Here is a 13,641-nt window from a genome sequence, read left to right on the forward strand (position 1 = left end):
AGGGCACACTGTTGACTCATATCCAGCTTATATCTATCCCTTTCTTAATGATTCCCAACATTCTGTTCGCTTTTTTGACTGCCACTGAACATTGACTGGATGTTTTCAGAGAACTATCTACTAAGACTCGAAGATCTCTTTCTTGTGTAGTAACAGCTAATTTAGACCCATCATTTTATATGTATAATTGGGATTATGTTTTCCAATGTGCATTATTTTGCATTTATCAACACTGAATTTCATCTTCCATTTTGTTGCCCAGTCACCCAGTTTTGTGAGATCCTTTTGTAGCTCTTCACAGTCTGCTTTGGATAAAATTATCTTGAGTAGTTTTGTATCATCTGCAAAGTCTGACCACTTTCTATGGTTAGGTGCAAGGTTTCCTTTAATCAAATACCACTGTCTCTGTGGCATACCTTTGTGTGAAACCTAACTGGTATGGGTCTAGGACACTGGTGGAGTACAGGTGAAGTTAGTGATGGCTCTTAAGTTTTTCAGTTTCTCTACCCAGAAATTCAACACAGGAAAATAGCTGGAAAATTTTAGTTTGTAAAAACTCTTTCTGGAGACCTGGCTGGACAATTGTGTGTTTAGCTATGCTAGAAAGTCCCTTGATATTAACCTTCACTTAACTCCATATATATACCACATATATACTGTAAGAAAACCATATTATCTAAGGAAGCTATCTGGATAATTTTCTACGCCCACCACCATCATAAGATGACACTTTACATTTTACGGCATGACAACGACAATTTCCCTACTTCAGTGGAAGCCAAATTAATTCATTTTGCAGAAGTTGGAAGAAACACAAAATATATTTCCAACACAGTACTTACTTCAATATTTATTTTTCTTCTTTTTATAAAAAAAATGATTATAAGGTATTTATTTGAATTTTCCAAATAGAGGATTTTGGTATTTTTTTTTACTGAGCATACTAATATAATAAATCTTCAAAAAAATGATTGTTTTATTGCAGCTGATATGAATTAACTGCCTCCTTTGGTGTCTATATCATTCAGTAAGGCAGCACCACAAATTTGCTGTTCAATTTTTTAAAAATGTAATAGACGTACTCTGTAGCAGAAATTTAATAACCATCACAAAAATGAGACTTTCATTATGGTTCAGACAAGCAAACAGGTGTTTTGAGGACTTGGTGGTTTAGGTGACATATAATGGAATACAGTGTCTTTCACTGTTACTATACGTTGCTGTTTCATATCTGTCTCTGACCAGATATGACTCAAGTCCTTTACATTCAACTGGTTGTTCAATAACCCATAAAATGGATTGGTGGCTTCATTTCACTGGGCTTGATTCTGTCACCCTTACTCACATTGGGTAAAATGAGACTATTCAGGTACTAAACATGAATAAGGGCAGCAGAACTGCGTCCTTAGGGAACAGAAAAGGAGTACTTGTGGCACCTTAGAGACTAACCAATTTATTTGAGCATGAGCTTTCGTGAGCTACAGCGTGAGCTGTATTTTGCGAATACAGACTAACACGGCTGTTACTCTGAAACCTGTCCTTAGGGAACAGGTATCACACCACAAAATAACATTACAGCTTGTACTCTTGTTGACAGTATCAGAACAGACACTAAAGACTGAGCAGCATGGAGACTGAAAGGCTCTAACACCAGGAGATGAACTCTTCCATTTAGGGTCAAGCTATTTGGTGGGATGCCCATATTGTACCTGTTCAGTGGATAGAGGTCCCCAGACCAACCTTTTCTGTGCATTATAGACATGTTGAAATAAATACATAGTTAAAAGGACCTCAAGTCTCCAGGACCGTGATTTGGGCACCTTTCACATGTACTTAATTGAAAGATTCTGGTACATCTTTAAGAACTTATTAGTACACCAGCCGATTTTGGAAGTTATTTGTTTCAAGAATTATTTACAATAATAAACAAAAACTACTTACATTTGCAGAAAGCTGGGATGTGAGGGTGGCAACTTTTTCTTGTGATGCAACCAGTTCCCTTCGGAGTTTATGAATTTGCTGGATTGAGAACAGGTAAACTCATATCACATTTTTGTTTCATCAGCTATTGCATTTCCTTTATTTTTTCTTTAGAGGATCACTAATGTTTTACAGTATTGTAATTCCATTTGTATTAATCGTAAAACTACTCAAAAAGCCAAATTATAAAATCATAATAGTTTGGCATCTAAACTGCGCACATAGCATTTGTGCATGTTTTCATTGTACACTCAAAGGCCGCATTTATGGGAGCTCTTATTTGATGTCCAAATGGGTACTTACAGTATGTACACAATTTCCAGCCTGGACATGCAAATGTGAAGTTTGGAACCAAATTTTCTAGGCCCTAATTTTTGAAAATTTGGCTCTAAATATATAATATCATTTGTACCATCCCCTGATAAAGCCTCAGATCCTGAAAATAAAAGAACTCGATGCACTCACTCCAAGGATTACTACATGTGCTATAAGAAAATGTTCCCTGCATTCAGTGCAATATAACTGTATGCCCTCTTAAAGCCACATATGTTTTAAAATACTGTGGGCCAAATATAACAAGTGCATTTAAATTCTTCTCCATACTTTCAAGACTGAAAATAAATTTAACCCAAGTCTAAATTCACTCAGTACAGATCTCCAGCACAAAGCCTGTGCATCACTTAAACCCCACTTAACTCCTACCTGAGAGCTACCTACATAGGCCTTGTGCTGATTCTCTGCACAGGGGGGATTTCACTCTAAACCTCTCTCAGATTCTCACATACAATGGACTCCTCCCCAGCACAAAAATAAGATGGGTAAAGCCAGGCAAGAAAAGTGAGCACACACAACATTTTCACATTAATGCTTACATTTATAAAGGACATTGCAGTGCTTTAGCGAGGTGATTCCCATGAAAATCAAAAAGAAAAATATTGTGCATGCTTTAAAAATCAATGAGTACTCATAGATACAAAGGCTAGCATGTGAACCAAGGATGTTCTCACTGGTGCAAAACAAGGGACATAGGTTACTAAGCTTTTTCTTCATTCTGGACTGACTTTTTTCCCTTCCCCAACCTCTCTCCCTTGTTTTCAATACCAATTACTCCCCCTTTTTGTTTTAGTTACACTTGTAGCACACGCCTGCAGCTACAATAAGGTGGTTCTCATGTTGTGCTATTCAAAACCCTGTTTCCCTAGAGATTGATAATGTCCATGAAACTCATGTTCAAGACACAGAGTGATAAGGAGCTTCTTCATGCAAAAAAAGAGGGATGATTTCACCTCTGTGCACTGGGAAGTGAAGTATGTAAAAATGCCACCTAAGCTGCTGTAAGTTAACAGTAAATCCTCTGCTTTATCTTTCCTAGAAAAGACCTTAGAAAGTGTTAGGGGAAATCAATATTGAAATATAGTGTGGGGTAAGAGAGGATATGCTTATTTTTCTTTCCACCTCCACAGTATTTCATAACACCTTTTAACAAGTGTCAAACTTTGCTGTATATTAAACATTTTGAGTGGAAGAAGAGCAGAATGATTGCAGGAATCAAGGAAGGTTTAAGAAAGTGTTTAAAAAAAGTGCGTGTCTGTGTGAAGGGGCAGCAAGATCCTTGGTGCCATTTTACTACCCGCGCTCCAGCAGAAAGCCTCTTTACTGCGACTAATATTTCTCTTTGTGTAAAGCTATAATTGGATCCAGCTGCTGACCTACTCTTGTTACTAGTTCATATAGAATCTGAGGAGAGAGTGGCTTTTTTCTTACTTCAGAAATGATTTACATGTGGCAACAATCTGCTTTTCTCTAAAATTCATCAACGTGGACTGATTCAGTAATTTAGCACTGTGCAACATGCTAGGATGTGGGTGATACAGGCTCAAGAGTGGACCTTGTTTTCTTGCTCCCAAGAGGAAGCACTTGCATTGATCTGCATAGATGTCTCTGGCTAAATAGGGAACTGTACTGATGCAGCCTGTAAAGAGACAAATCCCGACCCCTTCAGCCTCAAGGTTGAGATACTGATTGACTCTCTCCATCCTTTTTGTAACTGATCCAAAAATCCTGCAGATTGAGGACTAGAAAAACATTTGTCAGCACAGCTGCAACGCATTTTTAGCATCGAGTCTTTTTTTGCAGTAAATCTCCACTTTGTAGCAATACTGTCAACTAATGAGCTCTAATAATACTACTATACAAGCATCCCATCACATTGAGGGAAGATTTTTACCTCTGAATGTGCCTTTTCTTCTGCCTGCAAGGAAAGAGAGAAAATAGCCGTTTTAAAAACAGAATCAAATGCAATATAATAAAGGTCACAAAAATAGCAAGAAATTACATGTCCCAATATAGCTGCATGAAGAATTGAATTTTAAATTGAATCTTTATTCAATTCATTTATTCATTTATTTATTCAAAACAGTGAATTAACTCCTTTTGCTCTTACTGGAATAACTCAAATTGAGTACAAACAAAGTTTTGCCTGAGTAATGACAGCAGGATCAGGTCTATTATAATTGCTAAAAGATTCTTAAGAACAGTAGAAGAACTGCAGTAACAACAACTGCAGTTATAAAACATCAAGGAAAGTTTGTTGCAGTGTAACTGTGTGTGTGTACCTGTGTGTACATTGATGCCACCACCAAAATCACTAGTAGAATTACAGATGTTTTACTGTAAATCAGGCGACCCATCTAATAGAGTAATATATATTACAGTAATATCTAGCACCATTTAAAACCAACATTTACTAATGGTTATGAAAATATGTTATCTGAGATACTGTGCTATTACCAAATGCAGGCCTTTGAATATGAAACAGTGGCATTACATTACATTACATCTTACATTCCACTTTGTAAATGTTGTCTTTTTAATGGTGACCACTGATAGGGCATTTAGACATGAAGATGTTTTCTAACCAATGATCATGAAGAGGAGTCATTCAAGGAACTCAAAAGAATTCTGTACTTCCAAGAATACTATTGTGCTTGCGGAATGAAGCAACTGAAAATGCCACATCGGGATATGATGTAGGTTGCTTCATTTCTGGACCCAAAGCAGTTGACAATACTATGGCAGACACTGCATATCAGGCAAAGGAGGAAGCACATATCTGGCAAAGGAGTAATCAGATGACTCCCTTTGGCCAAAAACCAGAATTGAGCAGGTAGTCCCCACAGGAAGCCATACCCACTCCTCAAAAGGACAAGTTCCAGAAAACTGGTCTTTTGATTCTAGGTGAAGGATGTAAACAGAAGGAACGAAATGTGGTTGTGGAGGCAATACCGACTTGTAAACTATAACCTGTGACACAAAACTAATTAATTTAAGGCTTAAAATTAAAATGCAAACTAACATCACAGCAGTCCAGCCCCAGGCTTTTGGAACATAATGTGATACTGACAGCCAAATTCCGAGGAAAGTCTACTGGAGTCTAAAGGGAGCTTAAACTGACTCCACTACAATCAAATTTTTAGCCTCACAACAAAATATTAACATGTACTTTACAACTCCCTTACACATCACCTCTTAGTTGGCTTACTACAGCTAAGGGACTCTAAGTGTATGTCACATGTTGTGGAGCCAGTAGAGAGGAATACAGCAAATAAAGCAACAAACAGAAGGGTGTAAGAAGGTATAAATTACATTAGGCTATTTTAAATTTACACTACTGTGCACCTTCTGTCAGCTCCTTATAGAGTAAGATACACCAGTTTACTGTCAAAGCTGAGAAACTATTGGTATGCCACAATCTACTAATACCCACTATATGGCAAACTGTGCTGTGAAACAAAACTGTTTGGCTCCTTACATGCACAATGTCTCCAAAAGCTAGATCTGCAATATGTCTGAATCCTATCTGAAACTACAAATGGAATTAGGTCAAACAAGCAAAAACAATTAAAAAAACCCCAATACATACTGAAAAAACTGTTGAATTCTGAAGTCCTTTCTCATTGGACCTCTCCATTGTGAGAAATGCAATATCAGCAAGTCAAAGAGTACATCCTTCTGAATCTCAGACTCCAGCTCTTTTGCTGATCTCTGCTGATAATAATCTAAATATCAGCAGAGATCAGCAAAAGAAAAAAAGCTCTTTACTTGCTACTCTCTCTTGGTCTCCCCACTAATTACTGATTAAGCTGCAGCAAAATTATAATGCTAAAAATGAAAGTAGTGGTTAAAGAGATTGATAAACATGATTACTTGAGACATTTATTGAAATGAGGGCTACTATGGAATTCTTGCATGATACTTTTGGCCTGAACTGCAGAAAACTTCCACCTCTTTTATTTCTTCTTCCTGATGGGATCTAATAATGGTAAAAAATGAATTATGTGTACCATAACCCCTCTGAAGCTACCTCTTTCTGGAAGAAGTGGGGCAAAGCATAACATCACTGAACAATGAAACGTTGTTCTTTATGTTCAGCTGATTTGATACTGAAAGCCAATCTTTTGTTTGATGTTTCCACTTGTGCACTGCTTCCTGATTAATTGCTGCAAGATTGTCTGAACTTTTTCACTGGAGCACAGAGGACCCAGCAGGAGAAATTCTGATCAAGGATTTTCTTCCTGCAAGTGCAATCTCACTAGTTTTATAATCCTAATTCTTTCCTTGCCCTTAACAAAACCTGTCTATAGCTTCCATTACCACAGTTAGATAATCAGTAACTTAGCAAGAAGTGTGGTCTAGTGGCTAAAGAAGGGAACTGGTAGTCAGAAGTCTCAAAATGTATTGCTAGTCACTGACTTGTTGTGTGACCTTGGCTAAGTCTTTTAAACTCTGTGCCTCAGGTCACCTATTTGAAATATGGTGCTGTTAGGCTCAGCTAATGGTTGAAAGGTGAGTTGAGATCTTGAGTGGCATAGGTTATGCAAACACAAATTATTATTATATCCTTGCAACAATATAAAATATCGGGACCGAGTTATTTCAAAACTACTGACTGATCAAACAAATGATGAAAGCTCCAGGTGTCACTTTATCGTTTGCTTTTTGTCCATCGGCCAGTTTTTCTAAAAACTGACATCAGAGCTGAAATACAGCTTTTGATACTCCCTATGAGAATAGATTATAATGCTTCCAAGAGAGGGAAGTGGCAGCAGGGCTTCTTCCACTAGGAAAACGGAAGAGAAAGGCGCTATTCTGAATGTTACTGCCAGAGACTGTTTTGGGGTTAGTGTGTGTGGACACACTCCACCACAAGAGGCAACTCAGAGAGGCATGCTGGCTTTTCAGTAGTGACTGTGAGGCAGCAACTGTCAACAGTAGAAAACGTCAGAGCTTGTCACCAGCAACACAAGGACTGAGACAAAGGATGCCCCTTCTGTAAAGGTATAGGGTACAAAGGGGTGAGGATTGAGAAAACATGCTCCTTGCACCTTCTCATCCTCATGAGGGGCTAGACAACATCTATTCTAACTGTAGTTAGCTAAAAGATTACAAAGGATCACTTATCTATTACTCAAGAGAATATACAAAACACATACATAACTCTTCTCATTTAAAATATGGACATATGTCTTGCACTGCAGCTACTCTGTTATCAAGGCTTTTGTAAGTAAATCATTGCCCTTCAACAGCATAACAGGTGCAACAACATATCACACAAAAATCAGAATTAATATTTCCTTTTTACAAAAAAGCCCAAATCAAATGAAGACTTAAAACCAAACTTCCATACGGGCTGGGCGAACATATTTAATGAAATAAATTAATTTTAAAGAAACTACTTTTCTCTTTGAAAAGAACATCTACATACTGTCATTTTTGTGAAGGATCAACAGGCATTTAAACTAGACATTGTATCCCCCCAAACAACCCAGTACTTTTAAGAGGAATTTCTCAAACAGTAACATTAAAAGAATGCTCCACAGGGCACCCAATTACAAGACCTCGCTCTTAAAGAGCACAAACACCAAACAATGATGCAATCAGTCAAAAATGACAAAGCACAATAATATAGTGCAGTGGATAATAAGCAGCCCCATGTGAGGTTGGCCTCAGCATGTTCATTTTTTTATATTTCAGCCTTCAAATTATACCACAAAAGGATTAGTGAGCGCTAAATTCACCACTTAAAGAAAAAAAGATGCTAATTATATATGAAAAAGCAGAAGTATAATAAGTCAAATAGCTGTTCCACTGCTTTTTGGCAATACTTATATGCAATTTTAATCCACCTAAACTTAAAACTATTTAGTGAGCTAGAAAGCTTTATTGGAGATGTACAATATCACAGACAGGACTTTTTTTTATTTTCCTAAACTATCAATACTTACTGTAGAATAGAGCGAGGACGTGCTGGAGACCAGTGATAATGAGGACCCGTGTACTACAAAAAATGGGGAAAAAAGTGCCATTATATAAAATATTGATGAAACAGCATGAGACCTTTTCTGTGGAGCTTAATAGCAGGGCATCTCTTTTCAAAATGAGAAACAATCTTCCACAAAGAGCAGCTATTAGAGGTTATCAGTGTACACAAACAGCGGTTATTTTTCTTGAACTTGAAATGATTGCTCTAAATGGAGAAACATTTGCCTGTGTACTGTAGGTATGAGAGATTTTTAATGAGACAGTATTTTCACCAGTAAACCAAACATTATCTCTATTGTTTGGCAGTGAAGCACCTGATAAACACAGTTTCAAGAGACCAGAGATGGAGCTACGAACACCCATCTATCGAGAGTGCGGACTGCAGAGTTCTAAAACACAGCATGCAGCTATCTCATCTTTCATATGGAGGAGTGCCTTGCCAATGATATAGGAGCCACTGTAAATGCCCAGGTCTTTCTTATCTGGTAATTCTCTTCAGATCAACACAGAGCACTGCATGCTTGGACTTGTAGTCTGTTTTGGCACCTTTGTATTTAAAGGCAAGTGGTGCTGCAATATGCACTGCTGTATTCTAATTGACCATCAAAGGATTTTACCCTCTATAAGCACTGTATAAAGACTGTAGGATTTGGTCCCAACGAATGGGCCATTGGGCTCTGGAAAGTGGCCAGTTAGGACTACAGTGAGAGAACATCTGAAAGCCACTTCTGTTTAGCCTCACAATGTTTAAGGTAGATCCTGAGGGAAGATGCTCCACTACAGAACCTCAGAGAAGATCTGTTGGTTTATCTTTAATACAGTAACATGAAATGTTGTTCCGTATTGTCTGAACAAAAATTCCACAGTTGTGCATGTTGTTTCATATTTGTTCTTAACCAGGAAAAAAATTATTACCATATTATGCTGTTTTAAGAACTGTCTGAAGCATGTGTGTGTGCCATGCATGAGACATTAACAATTAAAACATTTCTTGATAGGCAACCTAGACTTTAAATCACCTTAGTACTTGGTAATCACTGCCAATATCCTGGGTACACTTCAAGATACTACAGGATCCAATGCCCATCCTGAGAAATTTATAAATGATATTGCAACCCCTCCTTCCACCCGCCATCACAGAACATTTCCTGCTCTGCCCTTGATACCATACCCTCCCAGTTACTAACTTCCCTTGCCCTTACTCTCACATATTCAGCCTCTCTAATTCTGACCCTCACATGGTCTTCTTGCTCCTTTCCTTCACTGTGTAAGTTAGCTCTAATTTCCTATCCAAAATAAAATACGTTTAGGCCACATTTCCCCCTTCATCTATATCAACTCATGCCCCTTTTCCCCTTTACCTCAAAGGTCTATGAACTACTAAAGTCCATTTACTACTGATGCATTGACCTCCTCTCCCTTAACTCACTCATGCATTCACTCCAGTCTGGCTTCCACCCACTCTGCTCCAGTGAAACTGCTCTTTCCAAGGTCTCTGATGGCCTCTTCATTGCAACTTCATACTTGGCGCCCTGTTTTAACTTGGATTTTCTGGTCTTATTCTCCACACTTCCACTGTTCCTTTTGTTGTTTCCTTCTGACTGCCCCTTCCCCTCAGGGTGCTGTCACTAGTCCCGTCAAGATCTTATCCTTAGGTGACATTGTCTGCTTGCATCAATTCACCAAACTTCTCTAAGCAGATGACTGAGGAATCAATCTGTCCCGTTTCCACTGCCACACACCGATATACCAACAAAAAAGCCAAATAAAACAATTTAAAACATACATAATCTGTTACTTATGTCACTCATTACATCCTGTCTCTTCTTTGTCTCACAAACGTTAGCTGATTGGGGAAAGGGACTATCCTTATTTTTGTTTCTTGTACACTGCCAAGCACATTGTCATCACTTAAATAATAACAGAGGTGAGGAAGACTGTTTTAGCATTTTAAAAAATGGAGGGAAGACAGATAGGAATAAGACCATCAAGTGAGGAGGAGACTGCAGTAGTCAAGGCAGGAGATAACCAAGGCACGGACAAGCATTTTATATCGAAAGGAGAAAATCATTTCCCAAGAATAAGAGTTAGGCCCTTCCTTCCACATTTTCTGCATCCTACTTCCTATAGTTCAAAAACTATTCCAGGAAATTAATAAGTCACACACAGAATGTGTTCAGTGTATAAAGAACACGTCCTTGCCTATCCCAGCTTATTGTAAGTACCTGCGCTTGTGATCAACCAGAGCAAGAGGTGCTACAAGTCCAGTTCACTATAAATCAGAAAGGTTGACTGAATTATTTCAATATTTACAACTCAAGGTGGCCATTCAAATAGAATCCTGCTACATTTGTGTTTCCTTCGCTCATCGAAGTGTTAACTCAGCCCTACCTTCTTCCATGCTGTCTCTGAATGAGCCTGAGTGACTGATTGCTCGTGGTCTCTCTTCTAAGGATGTGGCACTGCCACACAGCGGGGAGTCATTATACAGGTCAAAAGAAGAGTCTTGCGCAGGGATGCTGTTTGAACGCATCATACTGGGTCCAGGAAGGTTAAACTGGGACAGGTTGGTTGGACTCACTGAAATGCAAAGCGTCATTTGTAAGGTACGTTCCATTATCGGGGATTTGGTTCTGTGCAAAATGAAAACAGCGGCAAGCAGGGGTAAGTGGGCTTTTCACTGATGATGAAATTAAGGCTTTCATTCTTAGGCCTGAAGTTATCATGCAAAACCAAAGTAGTCGGTCTAGGGGAAACTGGAGTTACACATAATAATGCTGCAGAACACAGAGCAATACCAATGTTGACATCTGACTAAGCCACTTGTTCGTCTTGTCAGGCAAAGAGAGGCTGTAATAATGGATAAGACAGAAAATCAGAGGAAGAAATGAACACCACCAATTACAAAATTAAAAGTGAATATTCATTTGTCATTTTTGTTCACAGGGGAACTTTACTAACCAAACCAATTATTCTCTGCAGTTAAATGTTTCAAATATTATTATTAATTGTTATATAGATTACAGATTATACAGATTATAGAGTACCTATAAATTGAGGTTCCACTGAGGTAGGCCCTTTGCAAAAATCCATTTCTAATCTCTTTGTGTGCTATTTAGAGTATTCTATAGCACCTATCACCATATTCAACAGATGCTCCCACATGGGCCAGCTGGCTGACATTAAGAAACAGGAGTAACTGATCTACTGTTTTCAGAGTGGAAGCCGTGTTAGTCTGTATCAGCAAAAACAATGAGGAGTCCTTGTGGCACCTTAGAGACTAACAAATTTATCTGATGAAGTGAGTTTTAGCCCACAAAAGCTTATGCCAAAATAAAATTGATCTACTCTTGGTTCAGCCGCAGATCAGCACTCAGGAAACTACTCTCAGCTATTGGAAAGTTGATTTGCCAGTGAAATGGGAGGCTTGATATGAGCCCCTTGGCCCATGTAAAATTAGGGCCCAGAAAAACAATACTGTCTGTCCAGAGTCAGCCTGTTGATTTGTGTCTTGATCTCCTGCTATAGACCAAAAGATTCCCAGCAGAGCTGGATGTGTCTGAAATCATAACAGCGGTGTTTGTTTTCTGAGAGCCATTTATTCCATAGCACTGTTACTCTGATAAAAGAGGAAGGACAGAGCAAAATAAGCTATTGCAATAGTACATTATATTGGTCTCTGCTTGTGGGAAAAGCTAGCAAGTGAGCACAAGAGCTATAAAAGAAGAAGGGAAAAAATAATAGTGATATGTAGCGAGGAGAAATCTGTGCTAAAGAGAGGTATCTTTACGTTTAAAACCAATACAAACACATGAAAATGTCCCAGCCAGTGGTTTGCTTAGACTATATCTAATTTTGCTTATAAAAATGGCTTTGTGCAGCATTTTAGGTAATATAATAAAGCCTTATGTTTTTGTGCCTGATAAAGTTGCTCTCTAGGGGCTGCAACCTACAGAGGATACAGATCTAACAGCAGCACTACAGAAGTGTGAATGTTTCACAGGTTATTGCTAGTTCTGTAGTAATGGCCTCAAACATAAGAGCTTAGTGTAAAACTAGGGTTCACACCTTCTGTAGGCCAGCTACTAGAGCATGACAATTACAGCAGGTCTGACATTTGATTCTGTTTAAGCCAGTGAGACTCAAACACTGTGGAAGGACAGAGAGACAGACCCAACAAACAAAGCATTTTAAGATTCTAAGTTTTCAAAAATTGCTGAATAAAAAATTTCAGCAGAAAGATCATATAAAGTAAACAAAACACAAAACATTGTAAAACTGGAATGAAACCCCTGTGTGTGTATCCAAAAACAACTAATAGAAAAAAAAACATACACCCATTCAAGTCTTTAGTTTATTTGACTACAGGTACCGAAAGTAGCATTTTCTGTCATAAAGAGAAGGTGAAAAAGAGGTCTTAGTAATAAAATCCAGAGCAGGAACAGAGCAGCCACGTTCAGATCCTGACCTGGATCCAAACTATTCTTAAGAGTGGGGGCATTTGGAGACAGGATTGTGGTTGGGCCCATAACAGATAAATGGTCCAGCCAAGAAGTTTGTCTACTGATCCAGCTGTTCCCAGTGTTGAATCTGGGCCCATCTCAAAACAAAGCTACAGTATGTACTATTACCCAAATGGGAGAAGGGATTAAATGTCTGATCCAATGCCCACTAAAACCATTGGAAATAATCCTGTTGATGGCTGGATCAGGCTGTGAGGGAGAAAGGACAGTCTTGTGGTTAAGACGCTGCCATAACAGTCAGGAGATTTGAGTTTAATTCCTAGCTTTGCCGTGGACTTCCTGCGTGGCCTTGGGCAGGAAATCTGTGTCTCTTTTCCACATGTAAAATAGGGATAAACTCCTGCCTATATCATGGAGATGCTGTGAGGCTAAATTCATTAATGTTTGTGGGGTGCCCAGATACTATGGTAAAGGGGCGTGGGGGAATAAAAAAAAAGGGTACCTAGCTAGACAGACTAAAAAATGCATTGTAAAATAGTCAGTTATATGATTATTTTTTAGTGTGGGAAGTAAGGGAAAAAATTCATTTACCCAGGTTGGAAAAGTGATATTTCCCAGTTGCAGAGGAAGACATAGCTGAAGGCGAAACGATAGGGGACTGACTGCCGGTGTCCTGCAGACCTCCAGTGGAATGGGAGCGCAGCCACTCTTTGCCCTCCTCCTGGCTGGTCTGCCGAGATGACGGGGTATATCTGAAAAATCAGAGCTGGCACACTTAAAACAACAACGACTAACAGGGTTCACAATGCAGCGAACAATAGTCAACATCAGATAAGCTTTGCTGGTCAGGCAGAACAACAATCTTGACTGTTGTGTA

At 38.7% G+C, this 13,641-nt stretch overlaps 1 protein-coding gene across 3 annotated transcripts in view; it reads right to left on the reverse strand.

The window, feature by feature from the left end:
- NAV3 (neuron navigator 3) overlaps positions 1-13,641 on the reverse strand; it is a 366,054-nt gene that overhangs the window by 47,482 nt on the left and 304,931 nt on the right. For all 3 annotated transcript variants that reach the window (XM_084632115.1, XM_084632114.1, XM_084632113.1), the window contains 5 exons: positions 13,356-13,516; positions 10,693-10,881; positions 8,265-8,317; positions 4,208-4,231; positions 1,942-2,019 (listed from right to left, as the gene is read on the reverse strand). In XM_084632115.1, coding sequence (XP_084488241.1) covers positions 1,942-2,019; positions 4,208-4,231; positions 8,265-8,317; positions 10,693-10,881; positions 13,356-13,516 — 505 coding nt within the window. The remainder of the gene's footprint in view (positions 1-1,941; positions 2,020-4,207; positions 4,232-8,264; positions 8,318-10,692; positions 10,882-13,355; positions 13,517-13,641) is intronic.

The sequence above is a fragment of the Lepidochelys olivacea genome (genome assembly GCF_965140295.1).
Source record: "Lepidochelys olivacea isolate rLepOli2 genome assembly, chromosome: 1".
NCBI lineage: Eukaryota > Metazoa > Chordata > Testudines > Cheloniidae > Lepidochelys > Lepidochelys olivacea.